The sequence below is a fragment of the Colossoma macropomum genome, unplaced genomic scaffold (assembly GCF_904425465.1).
Source record: "Colossoma macropomum unplaced genomic scaffold, Colossoma_macropomum, whole genome shotgun sequence".
In the NCBI taxonomy this organism is placed as follows: domain Eukaryota; kingdom Metazoa; phylum Chordata; class Actinopteri; order Characiformes; family Serrasalmidae; genus Colossoma; species Colossoma macropomum.
The window spans coordinates 32,734,910-32,757,489 of NW_023494805.1; the positions used below are offsets into that span (position 1 = coordinate 32,734,910).

The following is a 22,580-nucleotide window of genomic DNA, read 5'->3' on the forward strand; positions in this document are numbered from 1 at the left end:
ACTGCTCCATTCACAGTCAGTGACATATCTAAGACTTGCAGAGCTCCTGAAGGCCTAACCAATAGGACAGTTAGCTTGGCTGTATCTGCATTGATACCATAGAGAAAAAAAGCTGATTGGACAATATTCCATTGCATGTTTCAGAATTGTCACCATATTTTTTTCTGGCCAAAATGTATCAATGAAATAAGAATATTACTGCAGTGTTTGCAGAGTATAAAGTCAACAAGCATTATGAATCAAAATGAACTAAACATTACGTGCTTTTAAATTCCCAGAAATCATTAGGCCTTCTCTGAAGGCCTAGATAGCCTTGATGGCTTTCTAGTTCCGGCAAATTAGTGGAAAGTGAGTATTGTTACTTAGCAACCAGTGGTCAGAGGAATGATATAGGTGTGGTGAAAAAGCACATGCTGTTATCAGAATAAACATGACTGTTGATGGAACTAACTTGTGGAAATGAATGAGATCTTATATAATGTCTGTTTCTCTCTCTCTCTCTCTCTCTCTCTCTCTTTTTCTCAGTTTCACTTCAACCCAGCTCAATCTGTGCTGGTGATGGAAGGAGATGACTTGGAGAGCATCAACACAGCGATGGCAAAGGTTTCCTACATTAACTCACGACAGTTCCCTACGCCAGGCCTGCGCAGACTCCGTGTAACCACTACTGTTCAGTGAGTGCACCTTCACACTGTTACACCACAGAAACGTCACCACGTCTCACTGAAAGATCACAGTCGGCCAATATTGATTTTTCGGCCTTGTCCCTTGCATACAGAGATTTCTCAGGATTGTCTTAATCTTTTAATGATATTATGTACTGTAGATGATAAAATCCCCAAGTTCTTTGCTATTTTACATTGAGAAACATTATTTGCAGGCAAAGTCTTTCACAGAGCCGTGAACCCCTCCCCATTTTCTTTAATGAGCCTCATTGGGAAGCTCTTTTTATACCCAATCATGTTACTGACCCGTTACCAATTAACCTAATTAGTTTTGAGATGTTCCACCAGGTGTTTTTTTAGGCATTGCACAACTTTAACATTCTTTTGTTGCTCCTGTCCCAACTGTTTTGACACATGTTGCTGGCATCAAACTCAAAATGGGCATATATTTTTCAAAAAATGATATGTCTCATTTGATATGTTGTCTTTGTGCTATTTTCAGTTCAATATAGGGTTTAAATGATTTGCACAACATTACATTCTGTTTTATTTACACTTTGCACAGCATCCCAACTTTTTTGGAAATGAAGTTGTAGTAACACCCCCCTTTGGCAGATTGCATAACCGTTTCGTAGCCAGCTGGGAGTCTTTCTATTCTTGTTTTAGGAATTTTCAACCACTCTTGGTGGTTTTCTAGTTTTGTAACATCCTTGGGCCATCTGAAATATCTGAAATATACAGATAATATTCTTAAATTTATTTTGTGCTACAACACATCACTTTGGCTACGTTTACACAGCAGGTAAAAGTGGCCAAAATACGATCTTTTTCCTCATATGTGACGCAGATGTCTCATGTGTGTCAGTGTGAACAGCAAAAAACGCATTGAATCTGACATTTTCAATTCCAATGTGAGACGCTTTCATATGTGGTACTGAAATCCGATATGTATCCGATCTGCTGCAATGCGACTCCGTCTGAACAGCCAGATTGGAATTCATGCGACTTTTACGTCAGTACAACTCGACATGCGTCAACTGCCCTGTGTTTTAAGAGATTTCGAACGAAACAGCCAAACGCGGCCGGAGGGGCCCGAGGCTGCAGCATCAAAAAAAAAAGTTTAAAGAATCCGAGGACACGAACCAAAGAAGTGCCCGTGGCCGAATAACGTGCCCATTTTACGGCAAACTCGAACACACTGTGGATGATGAGCCCAGCTGTCAAGCATTAGAACTTTCTAATCGCTCCTGTGATGCTGGTGAAGATGAAACTGAAAGCTCCGGGAGCGACTGGCGTTCGCTGGCCGTCATGATTGTTTACCTCTGGACAAGCCGCCACGTGAAGCATTGTTCTTTTGTACATGCGGATCGGTTTAGGAGCTGATCTGTTCAGACTGATGTCACATACAGATCACATTTAAAAGATAATGTGAACAGCCGAACAAAAAAAAAATCGGATTTGGTGAGAAAATCAGATTTGGGCCACTTTTACCTGCTGTGCTCAAAAAGTCTGCATACAGATCTGTCCTGAATACAAGCAAATAGCTGCTTTATCAAACATTACAGTCAAAAAAGCAGGTTGTCCCCAAACCTTTGACGCGCAGCCTTCCCCCCGTTTGAAAGCATTTTCTGTGATGTGAAAATGAGTTCATTGTGTTTTCTATCATTTTTTTTTAAATGATTGCCAAAAACAAATCATGGATGTTTTGCAAGGGTGTCACAAAGCAGTAGCAAAGACACACACAACGCCTCCCACATGCAAACACAAACACACAGCACAAATTCCAGCCTTGAAAATCATGCTTCACCAACCCTGCAGATTTCTAACGTTGAACAATACGGTTTGCCGTCTACACCGCAATTGCTTCATTTACACAGACAAAGAGGAGCTTTTCAACGCAGGTTGACATGAGTTAGCAGTGAGCAGTGGCTCATTTCGTGATTGGACACGTTTCAAACATATACGGTTTTCTTTTCTTGAATGAATGATGTGTTGCAATCTGTGCGCCGCACCGATAAATAAATATATAAACGTGGTAAAAAAAACAGCAGCGCGGGCTTAAAACTCTAATCACCCTGGAGAATTACTTTCTCAATGCCTCTTTGAACCAGAAAATAGGTCAAATATGTTCGCTCGCAAAGTGTTTTTAGGGGATGCCTTTTTAATAGATGTCATTACCATGCAACTTAAGCACGTTTGCTGTGACTAGTCTCCTGAATAGATCACACATCCCCTTTGTTTGCTGGATCTAAGGAAAACAAGTGGTATTAATTATGGTAAAAATGAAAAATGTAATGGATTTTTTCTATATTGTGAACAGAAAAGCAGAGCTCTGCTCGCTCTAATCGATATCCACACAGTCTGGGGATGAGCCGCTGGGGTTGCCTAGGTTACTGATAGCATCGTTCCTACACTACAGAGCAGCTGCATGCTGTCGGACCCCCTCACATGCTGTTTGTTTGTCTCTTACCTGGCCTGACCACTGAGAAGCAAAGTGCTGGACACTTAAATGGAGTTTTACACATGTGTGCGTGTTGGGGCTGGACACGATAGTACTACTGCAAGTACATTGCTACATATTGCGAATGCAGTGTGCCTTGCAGTGTACTGAAAAGACATCTGGTTACTTGGTAAAAGATTGGTCTGTAGTTTTTAGCCAGAATGATTGACCTTTTTTTTTACCTTATTTAATCAAAGTACACACAGAAACACCTGGAATTGTGATTGGTCAGTACACTCTAAAACCAATGGTGGTCTTTCATTAAAGTTGTGTACGGTCAAATCTGATAGTAAAATGAGTAAAATTTCACAGTTTGGTTACTTAGCAGTTTGATTTTTGGTGTATCTGTTTAACCAAACTCACATTTGGTTGGAGAAAATCTGAGCTACTATTAATATCATCTATAGCACCAATAATAAGAATAAAACCAGAAAATAACAATAATACTGATAATTTGTGCAATACAAAAGTGGACTTCAAAGGCAGCATTGCATCACAACACTGCAAAGATACCGGCTGTTATCGTTTATCTATGTTATTGTTAGCTGTGATTTTTAAACCCAAAAAAATTTTATAAATTTGAGGAAGGATTTTTTTATAACTAAAATATGTTATATTACATAAAGTAAACATTTTAGAAAGATGCAGAAGTCCAGAGAGGCCATGAGGTAGTTACAATTTTCTGCATTGTTATCTTGAGATCATGACTTAACTATCTTGTCATCTCAGGATAACAAAATTATCTCAAGATCACAAGTTAATTATCTTGTGATCTCAAGATAACTTTGTTACAACTTAACTATCTTGTAACTTAACTGTCTTGTGATAAGTGATCGCAACTTATCTTGTGATCACAAATAACAGAAGTTATCTTGAGATCATGAGTTAATTATCTTGTGATCTTAAGATAACAACTTTATCTTGATCACAAGTTAGTTAAGTTGTGGTCTTAACTATCTTGAAAACTACCTCATGGCTGCTCTGGACTTCTGTATCTTTCTGAGAGGTACCTGTTTACATTATGTAATATATACTGTAAAACAAAGTTGTTATCTTGAGATCACAACAATTATCTTGTAGACATCCTCAAGGTTCTGTGGTGGGATGCGATACTACATTTGAAGGCTTGCTTGCTGTTAGGATGTGATGTACATGCTACATTCACTTCTGTTAGACTTAACTATCTTGTGATCGCAAGATAACAAATTTCACGATCTTGAAAATTCAGAAAATTATAGCAACAGCTCATGGCCTCTCTGGGCTTCTGTAGAAAGAAGATTGGATGCCCAATATACACAAACAGTTTCACTGGGTTTCTTGGCTAGGCTAATAATTAACTTCCCTTGAATGTTCACTTACTTTAACTAAATTAGCTCAAATACGGTAAATTTGAGGGGTTGTTTTACTTTGTTATAGTTGTAACAAAATAAAATACTTATAGTCTTATTGAAATGGTTGGTGCCGTTGTTATGTTATGGCACATTTTACGTCAAATATGTAAAAACCAACAAATAATGCCATATTTATGTTTGTTCCCTGTAGAGGATCTGCTAACTTACTGAATCTGATAGATGAGAGGCATTTAGTCCAATCCTGTAACAAATCTCCACAGACAATATGTTATACAGTCCTAGTTTTCATGTCTGTGCAAAGTGCTGGTAACCAGGCGGTTGGTCTATGTCTTTGTGTCAGTCCTTAATGGTGTGCCGTGCATCGGGAGGTAACTTCAGGGCTGCCACAGCAGCTAATGACACAAGTCCCATTGAAACACAATGTGCTCTGAGACACAGTGCAATAGCATTCAGCACACCACAGGACATTACCATATTGGACAGTACCATACAGTTCAGAATAGCCCATGCAATACATTGCAACACAGCAAAATACTACATAATACATACATAATAGCGCAGCTTTGTACAATACAAGACAGCAGCCTAGAGTACAGCATAGCAACCAGCTTGGAACACAATACAGCACAGTGTAATACAGTATGGCACAACATTAGGCGTGCAACTATCATTTAATCTTTTGATTATTATTACAAATATTCACATATTCTACAACACTGGTCACCAAACCAGGTCCTTGAGATCTGCCTTCCTGCAGAATGTTGTTCCAACCTTAATCTGCCACACCTGCTCCAGATAATTTGTATCTTCAGAAGTCACTTATTGGCTGAATCAGATACATTAAAGTTGGCGTGTGGTAAGAAGGAGGCAGCATTTTAGATACTAAACTTTGCAGGAGAGCAGATCTCCAGGAGGAGGGTTAGTGACCACTGTTCTGACACATCCAAAACACGTTGTGTTAAAACTTTTAAAAAGTTTCATATGTTGTAAACAACTTTATCAGCCATTTGAGATCAACAAAGTTTAATTTCAAGCTTAATCCTTGTGTGGTGGTGATGTTGTTGTTACTCCGTGGGTCTGGTGGACCCACCACATTATTGGTTTTTAAATCAATACAGCCATAACAATTTATGTAAAAATACCAGATGTTTAAAACATCACAAGTGGCCAGCATAGGGTTCTCCTTTAGCAGCTGTAGCCAGTCAGCAGCCTGTCCATGTTGTCCACACTTACACACACACACACACACACACACACACACACACACACACACACACACACACACACTGACAGCAGGCCAAGTAGGAGGAGAACAGAGTGAAGGACACAGCACCTCCTCACTTTTATTCCCTGTGGTTTCACCCCAGCACCACGTGTAATATAAATGTGGGGGGGGGGTGAACAGTGTGAAGTCACTGAAAATGTGTTATTTTATATGTTCTTCACAGAAAATGAGTAAAGGCCAAGAATCTGAGGTTGAAATAATAATAAATCGCATCATTTTTTCTTTCGGTAAACATTGAAAATGGGTCCCACAGACTCAAACACCACACGAGGGTTAAACTAGAGTCTACATGTTTCTGTTTTTGTCATTGTTTGAGGTTTACATACACCACCCTGTAGATCCAATCAAATTTTGTTGCACGTGCTGCGAGAAATGAAAAAAAAATATCATAGAACTTTATGTAGTGTCCAACATCCATCCAGATGTTTTGTCAAATGCTATATGCTCATTTGTGAACTGTTTTCACTATATAGCATGTGCAAACATTTTCCCACTGCCCAAGTCATCTCCTCAGCACAGTCATAGTTAGTGGTTTTTTGGTAGCTGTAGTCCGTCAGGTAAATGAGACACTAGAGACTGAATCCAAACGTCTGTAAACAAACAGAAACAGTCACATGAACGGTCATGAGAGGAATGTGTCACACAGAGTGCATCTCACGCTGCTGAATATGGGGCTGTTTAGCCACGGACTGATGAGAGTGCCCGTTCTAACCGCTGTCCACCGTCGAAAGTGCCTACAATTGGCACGTAAGTATCAGAACTAGACTTTGGAGCAGTGAAAGAAAGCTGTCTGGTTTGATGAGTCCCTCTTTTTTTTCACATCTCATGGATGGACGGGTATGTGTGCATCGTTTACCTGGGAGAAGTGATGGCACCAGGATGCATTGAGGGATAATACAAGCCAGTGAAGGGAGTGCGATGCTCTGGGCAATGTTCTGCTGGGAAACGTCAAGTTTAGGCATTTATATGGATATCTAATTGACAGTGCCACCTACCTAAACATCACTGAGGACTAGGAACACCCCTTCATGGCATTATTCCCTGAAGGTAGTGGCCTCTTTCAGCAGGATAGTGCACTGGACACTGTACAGACATCTGTGGGATGTGCTGGAACAACAAGTCCAACTGACGTCAACACCAAAGGACCTGTGTGACTGCAGCTTTTCTTTCTAACAAAGCAGGACCTCACATGATCAGTTCTTTGAAGACTGACCAGTTGCTTAAGGAAGTAGAATCAGGTGAGCTCCTGCTTGTTTGGAGTGGAAACCTGCAGCCACTCCAGCCCTTTGCGGATAAGTTCGGACACCACTGCTTTAGGAACTAAACTATTTTGCATCCCGTTTTGAAATCTGTTCAAGCGACCATTCAAGAAATCCTGCTGGTGTGGGTTCATATGTGGGTTTCGTCTCTTTTAATGATGCACAAAAATGCTAGAGCAAAGTTCTGCATGTTTCACAAAATAAACATTAACATTAAACTCTTTTACATGCTTTGTTTGCTGTTAAAATGTCAAATTGTTCTACAAACTGTGATTAATACTTCTTAGCAGAATTGTAAGGTTTTATTTGAGTATCACAGCACTTGATTTTAGTTAAAACACATGCAACATTCATAGCACCAGTGCTAATTGCTTCCATACAGCCCTGACGAAACAATATCGAGTTCTTGGTTTACAGCCAAACACAGTGTAGTAGCGTAGAACAGCACAGCAGACCAAACCATGGCAACGCAACGCATAACATGGCTGTCATATTAACACATTCAAACATAACTCGAATGCCAGCTGCTGTTTACATAAGTGTAAAGATAAATGCATCATTTTGTGGAATGAAATCTCTTTAAATTAACTTACATTAAAGTCAAGAATCTTTTTTTTCCTCTTTTAAAACTTACTGCATCAGAGATCTGAGGAGTTGTTACAGCAAAGGCTATTTACTGCACAACATGGCACAACAACACAGCAGTCCATTCTAGAAGAGACTGTGCTGTTGATGTGAAACTTTGCTGGTGATATCAAAGCAATCAACTGGGCATCGGCTCTCTGACTGCTTTCTCTGATCTCAGCCTTAGTCTTGTCTATCCAGCCTCTGCCAACTCTCTTGCCTCATCTGTATGACTCCATCTTCCTGTCTGTCTCTATTTGTTTTTGATCTAGTGCAAAATAAGCTGCTGGATATGTATTTTTTCTATGTTGTGCAAAAAATGTTGACTGATTGTGTAAATCTCTGATCTCTAATTTGGTTTTATTTAATTATGATTCTTTAGGAATTGATTCAAAGCATCAAGAAATATTACATTTAACCACAACTCAAATGATGTCTGTAGTTTGGTTCCCTTGGTTCAGATCAAAGCAGAAAATTATATATTGTTGCATTTTTGTTCTGGTTTGCTTAGTGTTCACATGGACATATTCAATGTTGAAGCAAACAGAAAACAAAGTCTGAAAGTCAAAACTGATTAGGCAGATTTGATGACATAGTACTTTGCAAAAGTCATTGAGTGCATTTACTTGCACTTAATAATCTGAAACCTGTAGAAAATCAGATTTTGTCAGTAATCTGATCAATGCGTTTACATACATTTGAGTAATCAAATAATATGAGTCTACATGAGTCAGGCAGTAATCAGATTTCTGCTTTGCAACCAGCCAGTAAGCTCACAGAAGAAGACGTGATGTAAACCTAATGTAAAACTCAAACTTCATGCTGCAGCTTTTTTTTTAAACATTACGCCACTTTACCTGAAAATATGAACATATATCATCTAGATGGTGAAAAATATTTAAATCCTTCACTCTGTCAAGCATGTAGTTGGTTTCAGCGTGTTTCCAAAAGTGTTTTGCTGCATCTTGCAGCAACGCTGCTTACTTATTTTTGGTACCTCCGTCTGTTTTCACGCAGAAAGAAATCAGAGTAAGAGTTCACATGCACTGAGAAATCTGATTACTGAGCTAAAATCCAGCTCTCTTTATCAGATTTCTTAATCAGATTTCTAGACCTTACTCCGATCTAAGAAATCGAAGTATGCTCTTTTCATGACCATTTAAATAATCAGATAACTGCAGAAATCCAATTACGATCAGATTATTGAGTGCATGTAAACGCACTCATTCATTTGTTTCATTTACGATCAAAGTCATTTCCCAGCATTTTTCAAAAAAATACATTGTCATTTTTTTCAGCATTCATTTAGTCTACGCTTTACCTTTTTAACACCTTTTTGGGAGGCTTGCTTTCAATTTTCCATAGAAATCTGCAGGGATATTTTTCCACACCTCCAAAGTGCAGTCTTAGAAGCTGGTTGAACTTTCTGCTTCTCATGATCCAAATAAGCCCAAACGCATTCGATGTTGTTAAGGTCTGGACTGATGTTGTGGTCTGTCCTTTGTTCTGAGAACACCAGCAGCTTCTTTGTTTGATTTGCATATGTCCTTTTTTGTTTCTTTTTTGTCTCAGTAAGAGCTTCTTGACAGCTACACATCCTTTCAGACCCATAGCGTTGAGTTGACTTCCTGTACATGTGGACAGAAACACCTGTCATTTTTTAGAATATTTTTCTAAATGAAAATAAGTTGTCATGTCCTCTACAGCAAACAAACTTGCATGTGGCATATTTCTATTTTAGTTTGAGTTTTGCACTTTGGAATATATATAAATGTGCCATAACTTTTACACAGGCCACATTTTTGTGTTTTATTTTTATTCAGTATGTCCAATTCAGCAAATAAACAGTAATTGCATTATAATGAATAATGACAGCGTGAAAAAAACTTTTGCATATGGCTGTATATCTTTTGTATTATGTCATTTTTAGATAGATGTAACTTTCAGTACATTTTCACTGAGGCACTGTCCTGTCAGGTTTCCAGTTTGGGGCAGTTTCAGACAGACTTTTGTTGTACTTGGGTTAGTTTGGGACTCAAAACACAACAATATGGTTCGGGTCAGAATCTATATCAGTCAAGACTCAAAACATGGTGCTGTGTCGAGTTGGGTTGGGCACTGACGGAAAATTCTTGGGCCTGATTTGGGAGTTCTGACCAAAATTAAAGATTAAGTGACCCTGATTAGTCCCCAACAGAGAAATTTCGGCTCTGCAATCTAACCAATCCGTGCAGTGAAACACCAGTGAGCACCCTTGCCGAGAGCGGTGGGCATCCCTATCCATGGCACCCGGGGAGCAGTTGGGGTGTTAGGTGCCTTGCTCAAAGGGCCCTTCAGTCACGTACTGTCAGCTCAGGGGATTGAATCGGTGCCTTCTGGTCACAAGGCTGGTTTCCTTAACCTCCAGCCCATGACTGCCCCAAAGAACCATAGCTAATCACACAATTTCCTCTTGCTCTAAATGTAGTTGATCAGCCAGACCACTGTTTTGGGAAAAGACTTACTGAGACCCTTACTAAGAAAAGTTTCGACTGACAATAATCCAGTTACAGATGAAAGGCCATATCTAACGTTTATATCACATGACTGGCTGGTAGCTATTCAATGCTCAGCGATGTGAAGGTGCTTGAGTGCCATACTGATGTTTCCTGCTTCTGGTTTCAAATGGCCTTCACTTTACACAGCTGTGCTGTCATGGAAAGAAAGAAAAAACACTTGACCAATCTTAAATCCACCTTAAACCTGAGGCCAAACCAACATACTGTTGAGATCAAAACAAGACCGGACTCGAGTACAAGACTATCGATCATTGCTCGTTCAGCTGGCCTGCATTCCTATGCCAAATTTTGTCTTGCTTTACGTGCACCTGTCACTTTACTTTGTTTAGGTCTAACTGTGGCTTAAGAGCAGCAGCAAATACCTACCTATTCTCCTCCGGTTCCACCCTCAGAGTGTGCTCAACCCCTTATAGGGCCTCATTTGTCCCCTATACATTGTTGCATGTGGGCTGACAGCAGGCTAATGGAACCTATCTTGGATCCCACTGCTCCGAAGCAGTGGCCATCCAAATGAGACTTAGCAGTAGGGAGAAAGAGAGTTAGTGATGTGCTGGAATGCTAGTCCAGCATTTAGCCGTGAGCGGCAGTGTTCAAATTGAGAATGTTCCCTGCTGATCAATAAACAGAGCCGACCGCCGCGGTTGTAAACGGCCTAAACTTGGCTTAGGCTTTCTTAAATCACCTCTGCAAATGAAGAGAGACTGCTGCGCCGTTCTTTTTTCCCTTCAAACTCCCTTAATTAGTTAGCCTGCTTCCTGGCTCTATTTATTTAGCTCGCTGAACCAGGCATGCGGACAAAAGCTTTTACACCTTGTCTGCCTTCCTCTGCGGTTTGAACGGCCGCCATTAGGTGTAATTGTTTTGTTGGTTCCGCACAATTTTGCACACCGCTTCCCTCCCCGTCCCTCGCGTTCAAGGCCATTCTCCTCGATGCGAGGAAAAGTGGTTAGCCTAAGGAATTAGTGCCAGGAGATAGCGGCCGGCCCTCTGGCATGCCTCGAGTATCACTCCAGCAGAAAAGGAGCTGTTGTGCAGAAACAAACAAGCAGTTTTTAATTAGAGAGCTGAGTAAATAATTGAATAAATAAGTGTTTGGGCCACTCTTCTGGAGTCACCCTTGAAAGCGAGTAATTACCGATTAGGTGGGGGGGGGGTGCATCCCTATCTTAATCCCAGGAGCCCTCAGGCTCCTCTTGCTTAGCATAATGAAGCTGGAGGGGGTTCAGGTTTTCCAGCAGGACTGTCTATGGGTCACTCTTCATTGACTGATGTGTGAGCACCCTCCCGAGGTTCCTTAAGATGTTTATTTATTTATTTATTTTTTGCTCTTAAAGGAATAGTTCAGTCCAAAAAGCTAATGTTGCTAAATGAAAGGTCATGTCTGCCGTTTACACCACATGACTGGCCAGATGCTGGGCTCCTCAGGGGTGTGGCTAAAATAAGGCTCCACCTATAGACTAAAACTCTCTTTGTTTTGGTAGTGGCGTGAAAACCTGGAACAGCATTTTTAATTTTTTTTTATTTAAAAATTAAACTTGTGATAAATCTAAATGTTTCAGCTTTAATAGAAATCAAAACGATCTTTTAAAAAAATAATAAACTTTTTCACATGTAGAAATTTAAGGGATAGGGTGTGGAACAGCCACCTCCCAATACAGGATGATTTTGTGTATTACTATATGTATTAATGCCTTGGATTTGCATACATCATAACATAATGCTTGTAAATATCTAATGTCTGAATGCTTCATTTTTTAATTATGTATTTTCACTGTGGGACTGCAATTCTGTGGAATTGACCATTTACTGGTATGTCAATTTTTTTATGATATTTCATGCTTAAAAAGTTGATTGAGAAGGTCTTAACAACATGTTTATAACTAATAATTGCAATTCTCATAACATGCCTCCAGTTATGTATACAAATTGTGTCAATTAGATCTACTGCCTTGATTTTGTTTCTTATGTTCCTTTCTACTTTTATATTTCTAACAGTCTTCAACCTTTCCTGACAGTATTCATCTCCATGTTGTTTTCTGATTGTCACCTATGAGGTGTTGCATTGTGGGATTTATGTGCCATCTTGAGCTTTGAGGTGATAATTACTATATGAAGAGAGAAAATGTGGCTATTTCTGTCTTTTAATTTACTTTTATCCGTTAATCAAATACTGTCTCAAAGCTATTGTTGCATTTACTTGATATATAAAGAATGTGATCTAATAAAGCCTAAAATTCATAGAATTTAATTTAATTTGTGTCATTAACAGTTTATAAGACTATAATTGACATAATTGACTAACTGAATTAGTGAAGTAGTTATTCATCACAGATGAATGCAGTAAAATGACTTTGTAGGATATTTATAAATGACTTATAAGTAAGTAAGCAAAAGTATGTGGACACCTCGTCGTCACACCTATGTAAGTTAGTTGGACATCCCATTCCAAATCCATGGGCAATAATATGGAGTTGGACCCCTCTTTGCGGCTATAACAGCCTCCACTCTTCTCAAAGGCTTTCCACAAGATGTTGGAGTGTGTCTGTGGGAACTCGTGCCCGTTCTTTCAAAGATCATTTGTGAGGTCAGACACTGATGTTGGATGAGAAGGCCTGGCTCACAATCGACATTTCATTTCATCTCAGAGGTGTTCATTAAAGTTGAGGTCAGGGCTCTGTGCAGGCCAGTGGAGTTCCTCCACACCAAACTTGTTAAAATCAGGTCTTTATGGACTTGCTTTGTGCACAGGGGCACAGTCATGCTGGAACAGGAAAGGGCATTCCCCAAACTGCTGCTGGAAGTTGGAAGTATATAATTGTCAAAAATGTCTTTTTATACTGTAGCATTAACATCACCCTTCACTGGAACTAAGGGGCTGGAAAACAGACGCAGCCCATTATCCCTCCTCCACCAAACTTCACTGTTGACACTTCACATTCCAGGAGGTCGTGTTCCCCTGGCATCCCCCAAAGCCAGATTTGTCCATGAAACTACCAGAAAGAGAACAGTGATTCTCACAGTGATTCACTCCAGAACTCGTTTCCACTGCTCCAGAGTCCAGTGGCGGTGTGTTTTACACCACTCCAGTCGACACTTGGCATTGCACATAGTGATCTTAGGTTTGTGTGCAGCTGCTCAGCCATGGAAACCCATTTTATGCCACACTTGACACACAGTTCTTGCGCTGTTGTTGCTTCCAGTGGCAGTTTGGAACTCTGTACTGTACAAACACCTATAGATGTCATGGAACACTATATATATATATATATATATATATATATATATATATATATATATATGGGCTATAACATGTTAACAGATCATTAACGATCTATTTAACCACCCTTTACACTGTCAAAATATCATGATGAATGGAGCAACACCAATGGTGTCAAAAATATTCTACAGTAACTTTCATTGAAAATTCAGGATGGTTTTTCCGATTCCTGAAAATGTACCGTTTTGGAGATATGAGGCTACAACGCTATCCGGTGTCTACCAGAGGAGGATGGGTTCCCCTTTTGATTCTTGGTTCCTCTAAAGGTTTCTTTCTCTTGCTCTTAGGGAGTTTTTCCTTGCCACTATCACCTTCGGCTTGTTCATGTTCTTGTTTTCTGCAAACTTGCTTTGTGACAATGCCTGTTGCAAAAAAGCGCTATACAGTTATATAGAGAAGTTACCAGCAAGCCAATGTAGACAGATTAAGATCTGAGTAATATGCTCCAACTTTCTTTTCTTGGCAAGCGCACAGGCTGCTGTTTCCTGAACTAGCTGGAGTTATTTTGAAAGCCAAGAGGGCAACAGCCAGTAACACATTACAGTAGTCTAATCTAGTAGTTATGAAAGTATAATCTAACCATCTTGTAGGAATAGCATGTGTCATATTTTGGATGTTTCATAAAACACAGTCTGAGAGATATTACTAATCTAGTCTTTTATCTCTGCAGATGTTTTGGTGAGGACACGTGTATCTCCATCCCGGATATAAAAGCAGTGGTCATGGTTCTGCCTCCCAGTGAGCCTCGGATCACCATTGCAGGTGTGGAGCGGGTGACGTGGCCCGCTGCCGAGTTACGGACCCCCACCGGAGTCACCCTGTTTAAAGACATCCGCATCATCAGCACCGTCACCAAGAGTGACAATGCTTTCAGCTCAGGTACTACAGCATGCACGCCTACTCAAAAAGTGCATAGCACTTACATAATAACAGTACGTTAAGACAAGAGGAGGAGGTGACTAGTTGCAAGGCTAGTGTAATGGGCTTTTTAGCTTGCCAAGTAAAGTTTATATTTATGTATATTTCTTACATTCTGAGCAATATCATACATAATCTTTGTGAATGACTGACTTTTCTGGCTTAGGCTTCACCTTTAGAATGAGTACCATGGTGCCTTGCACTTCTCTTGTAGCTAGTTGTGTGTCCCTTATCCCTTGCTGACTAGCAAGCTAGCAAGTGACAAAGTTACTAGCAAAGTAGTTACATCAGCAGTCACATATAAAAATACAGCTGATGTAACTTTGTCACTTGCCAGTGACTTTGTCACTTGCTGGCTTGGTAGTTAGCAAGCTTGCTGGTTAGCAACTTAGCGGATACACAGCTAGCAACAACAAGCAAGAAAGGGCAATGCACCATGGTTCTCGTTCTAAACTAAATACTGAGGCTAGGCATAGACCAGCTTAAACATAGAAACACAATTCAACGTTAGAATTAAAATATTACAAGGGAAACTGTTATGCTGATCACCAAACTGGCGTATGTCGTGTTTTGGATGCTGGTATGGCCAGCTAGGCCAGACCCCAGCACCAGACCAGCATAAACTAGCATGATCCAGTTTAGACTAGTTTGGAATTCATGCTTGTCTGTGCTGGTGTTTTTCATCAGGGATGGAGCAAGGTCAGGCTCAGTGAGCTAATTAGCTAGTTAGGCAAAGATTATCTTTGTGAATAATTCATTTTTCAGGCTTTCGAATGAGAACCATGGTGTACTGCACTTCTTTTTTCTTGTTGCTAACTGTGTAGGCCCTAACTTGTGAACTAGCAAGCTAGCAGGTAACTTTGTCACTTACATTGTTACTTATTAGCTTGCTAGTTAGCAAATTAGCTGTTTAGCAAGTTAAGGGCTAGCAACAACAAAAAAGAAGGACAATGCACTGTGGTTCTACTTCTAAAGCAGGGTACATACGTTTTGAATGCATTAAATTGAATATTAAAGTTAAAATATGAAGTATTTTGAAAGGTGTTATTGCTCTCAATAACAAACAATGCTGTCTGCCATTTTCTTTGTGGATTTGAACAGTTCTGGGCTAGATCTGCTCCTGAAGTCTACCAAGTCTATGTACTAAGGCTTGTTGTTCAGTAACTACAGGGACTTCAGTGCAAACAGGCTGAACTTTTCTCAGGTTATAGAAGTGTGTAATAAAATTTTGGGCCATTTAAGAGGTTAATATATTTAAAAAAACAGTATTGAAACAGGGGGTCAGAGCTCAGTATGTGTCATGTGCAGAATACTGCATAGTGTGTTTATTTTATATTCATCCACAGTTTTTGCAAGGACGGAGTCGATTATTAGCCCGATAATTTACACTCGGCTCAGAGTTATTACATCGATGCTGAGTCAATTACTTTTATGGGTGGGCTGTTTTATCCAAAGTTCACCAAAAGCGCGCACCTTAGTTTTATTGAATGCATCGTGCTCCTCTTCCCAGAGATGATAAATCACAGAAATGAAACTCATACACAATCAATGGCCGCACCTGGAAACAGTGGAGGACTAAATAGATTGTGTTTGTGTGTGTGTGTGTGTGTGTGTGTGTGTGTGTGTGTACAGGCCACAGACCTGGCGTTTTGGAGGTAATGCATAACCTTGATTACTGTGATGTGCTCGTAATTGGAGAGGAGTTGAATCCAGAACATGAGAGTTTGGAGATTCACCACAGCTCACTTCTGGGCAAGCATCTAGACGCCACCAACTCCACTTCTGGAATCTCAATCTATGGTAAGGAACATCTGGGTTGTGTGTATTCAGCAGTCATATGTAGTGTCTCACTGTGCGTTGTTCTATGGCTGCACATACTGAAGGGCTGAATAGGCTGGATTAGTTTTACCTGGAGAGGTTCTGTAATTAAGTGATACAATTACGAAATGTGTGATTTTAATGATTTTAATCCAGTATGGACCTTTCTTGTAGTTTTTACATTCTGACAGTAATAACTATGAAGTCATTTTAATCCTGTATGAATCTGAAATATGTGTAGTTTTTGCAGCCTAACAGTAATGATTGTGCAGTCATTTTAATCCAGTATGAATCTGCAGTGTGTAGTTTCTATATTCTGACAGTAATCATTGCAGAGTGAGTCTAATCCAGTATGAATCTGCAGTGTGTAGTTCTATATTCTGCTAGTAATCATTGCTGAATGAGTTTAATCCAGAATGAATCTGCAGTGTGTGTAGTTTTTTACACTCTGACCATATTAATTGTAGACTAATTTTAATCCAGTATGAATCTTCACTGTCTATAGTTTTTTACACTCTGACCGTGTTAATTATGGGCTAATTTTAATCCAGTATAAATCTGCAGTGTTTAAAGCTTTTGCAGCCTTACAGTACCAATTGTGAAGTGAGTCTAATCCAGTATGAATCTGCAGTGTGTAGTTCTATATTCTGGAAGTAATCATTGCAGAGTCAGTCTAATCCAGTATGAATCTGCAGTGTGTGTAGTTTTTACAGTCTGACAGTAATAATTGTGCAGTAATTGTGATCAGTATGAATCTGCTGTGTGTGTAGTTTCATATTCTGCTAGTTATCATTGTGGAGTGGGTCTAATCCCGTGTGAATCTGTAGTGTGTGTAGTTTTACAGTCTGACAGTAATAACTGTGGAGTGATTTTAATCCAGTATGAATCTGCAATATGTTTTTATATTCTGGCAGTAATCATTGCTGAGTGAGTCTAATCCAGTATGAATCTGCAGTCTATGTAGCTTTTGCAGACTTACAGTAACAATTGTGAAGTGATTTTAATGCAGTATGAATCTGCAGTGTGTGTAGTTTTAACAGCCTGACAGTAATAATTGTGCAGTAATTTTGATCAGTATTAATCTGCAGTGTAGCTTTTGAGTAATGGAGTGGATTAATTTTAATCCAGTATGAAGCTGCAGTATGTGTATATTTTTATAGTCTGGTAATACTAATTTTGGAGAAAATTTAAATCCTGTATGAATTTGCAAGGTAATTTCCATTCTACACATAATTTTTAGGGTCTGACAGTAATAATTGTGGCCTTGTGTATTTGGCTGAGCTGGTGGTACCTCAGTAATAGTTCTGTTCCAATCCACCTCATGCTAATGGAACAGTAAAATCTGAAAACCTGCTAATAAACAAGCCATGTCTTGTGTTGTTATTGTTATTGAGGGTGCCCTGCAATTGATGTAACACTGACCTGGGCAATCTGTGGTCAAAACATATCTGTGGTCAACTCCACAGATATGTTTTTTTCCAATCAGATTAGCCACAAATTATATTAAACAACCTCCACTGACAAAACTAATCCAGCTCATCCAAATGGCCACTTCTTTCAGGAAATTACATATGATAACCTAATCTAATATGCAGCCTTGTGTTAAAGCTGCTTTTCTGTTATAACCTACAATCTACATGTTCAGCAGAGAATGCAAGTTTAAAATGAGAAACAATATTGCATAAAATATAACAAATAATGAAATAACACACTATCACAAAGTATTTACTTCTCAACACATTCATTACAGACTAATAAAGTCTACCACTGAGAAGAAAGACGAAAAAATACAGTAAAAATACAGATATAATATACAGTAGCCATGTCCACTGAAAAGCTCACAGAATAACTATGATATACTAAAAGAATGTAGGCAGGCTTTATACATTAAGGTTAAAAAAGATGCTTAACATCAAATTATCCATGGAATAGAGAGCAAAATGGATATTAGTATTTTGTATAATTACAGAAAAACAATGACTTTATGAAGCAGTTTCCTTTCATCTAGTACCATTCAAAAACTGATTTTGCCTTATATTTCTTGGGCCACAGATTCAAAAAATCATCTGATTTTTCTTTAGTTTCATTATCCCTGATAAGTGTTGGTCTTTAAAAGTCAAGCTTTTTATTCAGAATCTGCAATCCCAAGCTCACACGCAGTAATAGATTTTTTCCTCTCTCCACTCGAGAGCAATTTGGTCATTTTGAGAGGACATTCAGATTGCCATGACACTTTGTGAAGTGGTGTAAAGAGCTTCCGTGAGTTATATTCCAATGGCTTTGTCTCGAATGATTTTTCAATAAGGTGATGCGTTATTTGCTGTCATGTTTATTCATTTCTGAGTGTATTATGGGCATCATCATCACGACCTCTAGAACACTGAAACACCTACGTGTATCATAACAAAGACTAATTTAGATCAGTTATAGAGGCAGCCAGAGAACAGTAATTTTATACACTGCTGATTGGATGTCATGCCATGAACTTATTTTCTTCATTTATTTTTCCTTATTGTTTTTTTTAAACATTTCATTTAAAAATTATTATACCATATGTTGTTTTTCATAGCCTTTTTGAAAACGTGGCACTGCTGTTTTGCTGGTGCATTTTTGTCTGTTCTGACTTGTTTGCAATCCTCAGAAAACACTAAATATCACGATGTATCATGAAAATGTGTTATGAAAGTATCGCAATGTTATATTTTGGCCATATTGTTCACTCATAGTTGCAGAGATAATAAGTGTTTTGTCACTGATAGATGACCTGTGTGGTGTGTTCATCTGGTCTCAGGTGTGGACTCCATGGCACATTACGAGCAGGCCATCCGGCAGGTGAGGTACCGCAACTGGCGGCCGGCCGGCCTGTCGGAGAGAAAGTTCCGGCTCAGCTGCTCTGAACTCAACGGCCGCTACACCAGCAATGAGTTTAACCTGGAGGTCAGAGTCTTTCCTTACATGCTGGACTTTTGTGTGCCTGCGTTCTGCAACTTTCCTGCACTTTGGTCCAGCATATCTGTCAATAATCTCTTTATTCATGTCCTGCCTCACAGATTGGAGTAGTGCACAGCTCAGAAGCCGTAGAGCATGTCAATCACATGGCCGTTCAATCCCAGTACATGAGGCCCGTGCATCATCCGCTGGTGGTCCACACTGTCAACTCAGACCACATCTCAGGTAAGGACACCCGCAACAGAAGTATGTTATACTTTTTTGGAAACCCCTCATAATATAGGCTTTTTATTCAGTTATTGGAGTGATAATCTGACACATTTCAAACATGCAGTGGTATAGTGTGCTAAGCATACAGTTCACTCCCCAGTTCATACAGTCCGCATAAGCTGCAAAAACGGCCTGATTTGAATCCACTGTTTTTGTGATGTCCCAAAAAATACATTTACACATGTCCACCTATTCAGCCTACAGCAGTTCAGCCTAGTACAGCTTCTAAAATTGAAGTTGTAAGGAGTATTTCCACCCAGAATTAGGCACAATACAGGACAGCCAATCAGAACAAAGATCATTCATATATATCTTCTGTGAAGGCACAGTAACAAAAACAGCTGGTTTAACTCAGTTAAAAGGTGATTATGACTGTTTTTGTTACATAAACTCATACAAACATCATACATGGAATAAAATACACAAAAATGTACAATATGGTTCCTTTATTTTGTATCAAATAGGCTTAATTATGCTGTTTCTGACAACATATGATATATTGTCATCTATAAAAGTGGATAAAGGGATTCATTTTTTTAGATTAAGTGACCCTTATTAGTCCTTATTTAACCCAGCCATGCAGTGAAACACCACATACACACTAGTGAGCACACACACGTGTGGGGGGCAGTGAGCACACTTGCCCGGGGCGGTGGGCAGCCCTATCCATGGTGCCCGGGGAGCAGTTGGGGGTTAGGTGCCCTGCGCAAGGGCACTTCAGTCACGTATTGTCGGCTCAGGGAACCGAACCAGCGACCTTCCAGTCAGAGGGCTGGTTCCCTAACCTCCAGCCCACGACTGCCCCCAAAAAGCATGTTGCGTAACAGTAGAAACAGTTTGAACAATGCTAATTGGTGGGGTATAAGATTCCACTTATATTTTTAGGTACATTAGCAAAATTAAAAAGCTAACAGATGGACTTTTTTGAATTGAATGGTTATTTGTGTAATTTTTTGAGCTAACCTATCACTTTAGTCATAATGTTTATTGTTCAGCAACTGTTATGAATTTATCAGTAGCTATGCATTATTAAATAAAGCAAATGAATTTATAAATTATGTAGTAATGCAAAATGGAATCGCCCATAGTTCCTTGAGTTCGAGGGGTTAAAAGAAATGATCCGTTTTTCTAATTCTGTAGTGCTGTGCTGTTTCATAAGGAGAAAAGCGGTTCAACATGTGGGTGTCAGATAGGCAGTAAACATGTTCATGTTCATTACAGAGTTCTATTATTTGGCCAACCTGATCTGTAATGCTAGGCAACGCCGCATGCAGCGATGCACACACAAACACGCGCTGGCGTGAGTGGATGGCAGGCCCTGGCGAGGATGTATTGTTGGTGTTGAGGAGCTGCAAGGATTAGACTAAGCTTTCCAGCTCACACAAACACACACCAGGGACACCAGTGATCTCCCCAAGGGCACACGGGACACACATGACTGCAACGAGCAGAATCCAGCTCCCAGAGAGAGGGAGAGAGAGAAGTGTAGAGGGAGAGGTGGAGAAAAAGCTGACAGAATGAGAAATGCTCAGTGGTAGGGGTGCATCTATCATTCATTTCTCTGGCCAATTCCAATTTCTTTACAGCTAAATCAGTTTTTTGACCTGTTGTTATTAGCCAAAAATTTCTGAAAGCAACATGCAAAAAAAACACAACGTTGTTTCTTTCCAAAACATTGTGTATAGGATCTAAATACAAACCTCACACTTGCCAGGCTAAATTGAAAACAGTAATATAAAACATATCTGTTGGTGGCTTTTGTGGACTTTCACACATTTCAAACTAAGTGTTCAATGCACAATAACCAAAGATTTACATAGAACATATAGAATGTAGTGCTAACGTGGTTCTTATAGCCTGTAAGAGTATAATAGGCCCTGTTCACACCAGACAATAAGATGCATTTTGGGTGGGCAACGCTATGTAAAGGTGTGAACAGGGTCTTCTCAGTGAAGTATTGTGATTAGAATTACTTAAATTACCTTTAGATGTAGTGACCTTCAGATGCACATGACCACATAGCATTAGAACTTTACCAGTGTGAACATTTTCTTCTTTTATTTCTTCATCTCCTTTCCACTTTGTTTAAAATCTGCACTAGTGATCCATGTGATGTGAACATTTTCAACAGCCTGTACATGTAAACCAACAAGGTCTTATGGTGCATTGTTGTCTAACAAGCTAGCAGCAAGAGACTGACGTAGTCAGTCATGTACATGACACCGTTTCAAAAGACGCAAAATCCAATCATAGATGGTGACTGGAGACACACTTGAGACACATAGAATTGCCAGGTATTAGAGATGGTCTAGAGTCAATTCATGCGAGCCCAAGATGAGTCTCAAATCTTTGGTGGCAAGCCCTGAGGTTTTGGGGTCCACGTCCAAGTCAAGTGTCTGGGTTGCAAGTACAAGTCTCTGAGATGCGAGTCTGAGTTGAGTCTCAAGCCGCTGGATTGCACAGGCACATTTTGAGTCTTTGAGGTTCAAGTCCGAAGTGAATCTTGAGTCTCTGGGTTCCAAGTGCCAGTCTCGAGTCTCAAAAGTGCAAGTCTGAGTCGAGTCGCCAGGTTGCAAGTGCAAGTCTCCAGTCTCTGGGTTGCAAGTCTGAGTTAATTCTCACGCATCTGGGTTGTGCTTGCATGTCTCGAATCTCTGGGGTCCAAGTCCAAGGTGAATCTTGAGTCGCTGGGTTCCAAATTCAAGTCTCAAGTCTCTGAGGTGCGAGTCTGATTTGTCTGTCCTGGTTGCGAGTGCAAGTCTCAAGTCTCTGGGTTGCAAGTCTGAGTTAAGTCTCAAATTTATGGGCTGTGCATAAGTCCTGAGTCTCTGGGGTGCGGGCCTGAGCCAAGTCTCTTGTCTCTGGGTTGTCGAGTGCAAGTCTCCAGTCTCTAAGATGCAAGACTCTAAATTGTGCATGCATGTCTCAAGTATCTGGGCTCGAAGTCTGAGGTGAGGTTGTCTCTGGGTTGCACATGCACGTCTCAGGTCACTGGGATGCAAGTCCAAGTCAGTCTCAAGTTTCTGGGTTTCAAGTCTTGAGTTTTTGGTGTCCAAGTCTGAATCAAATCTCAAATCTCTGGATTGCAAGTGCAAGTCTTGAAAC

General features: G+C 39.8%; 1 protein-coding gene across 1 annotated transcript in view; it reads left to right on the plus strand.

The window, feature by feature from the left end:
* The window catches only part of clstn2 (calsyntenin 2), a 381,240-nt gene that overhangs the window by 352,202 nt on the left and 6,458 nt on the right, over positions 1–22,580 (plus strand). The window contains exons 11-15 of the mRNA XM_036597461.1: positions 526–674; positions 14,191–14,399; positions 16,071–16,238; positions 19,048–19,193; positions 19,307–19,430. Of these exons, the coding sequence (XP_036453354.1) occupies positions 526–674; positions 14,191–14,399; positions 16,071–16,238; positions 19,048–19,193; positions 19,307–19,430 (796 nt within the window). The remainder of the gene's footprint in view (positions 1–525; positions 675–14,190; positions 14,400–16,070; positions 16,239–19,047; positions 19,194–19,306; positions 19,431–22,580) is intronic.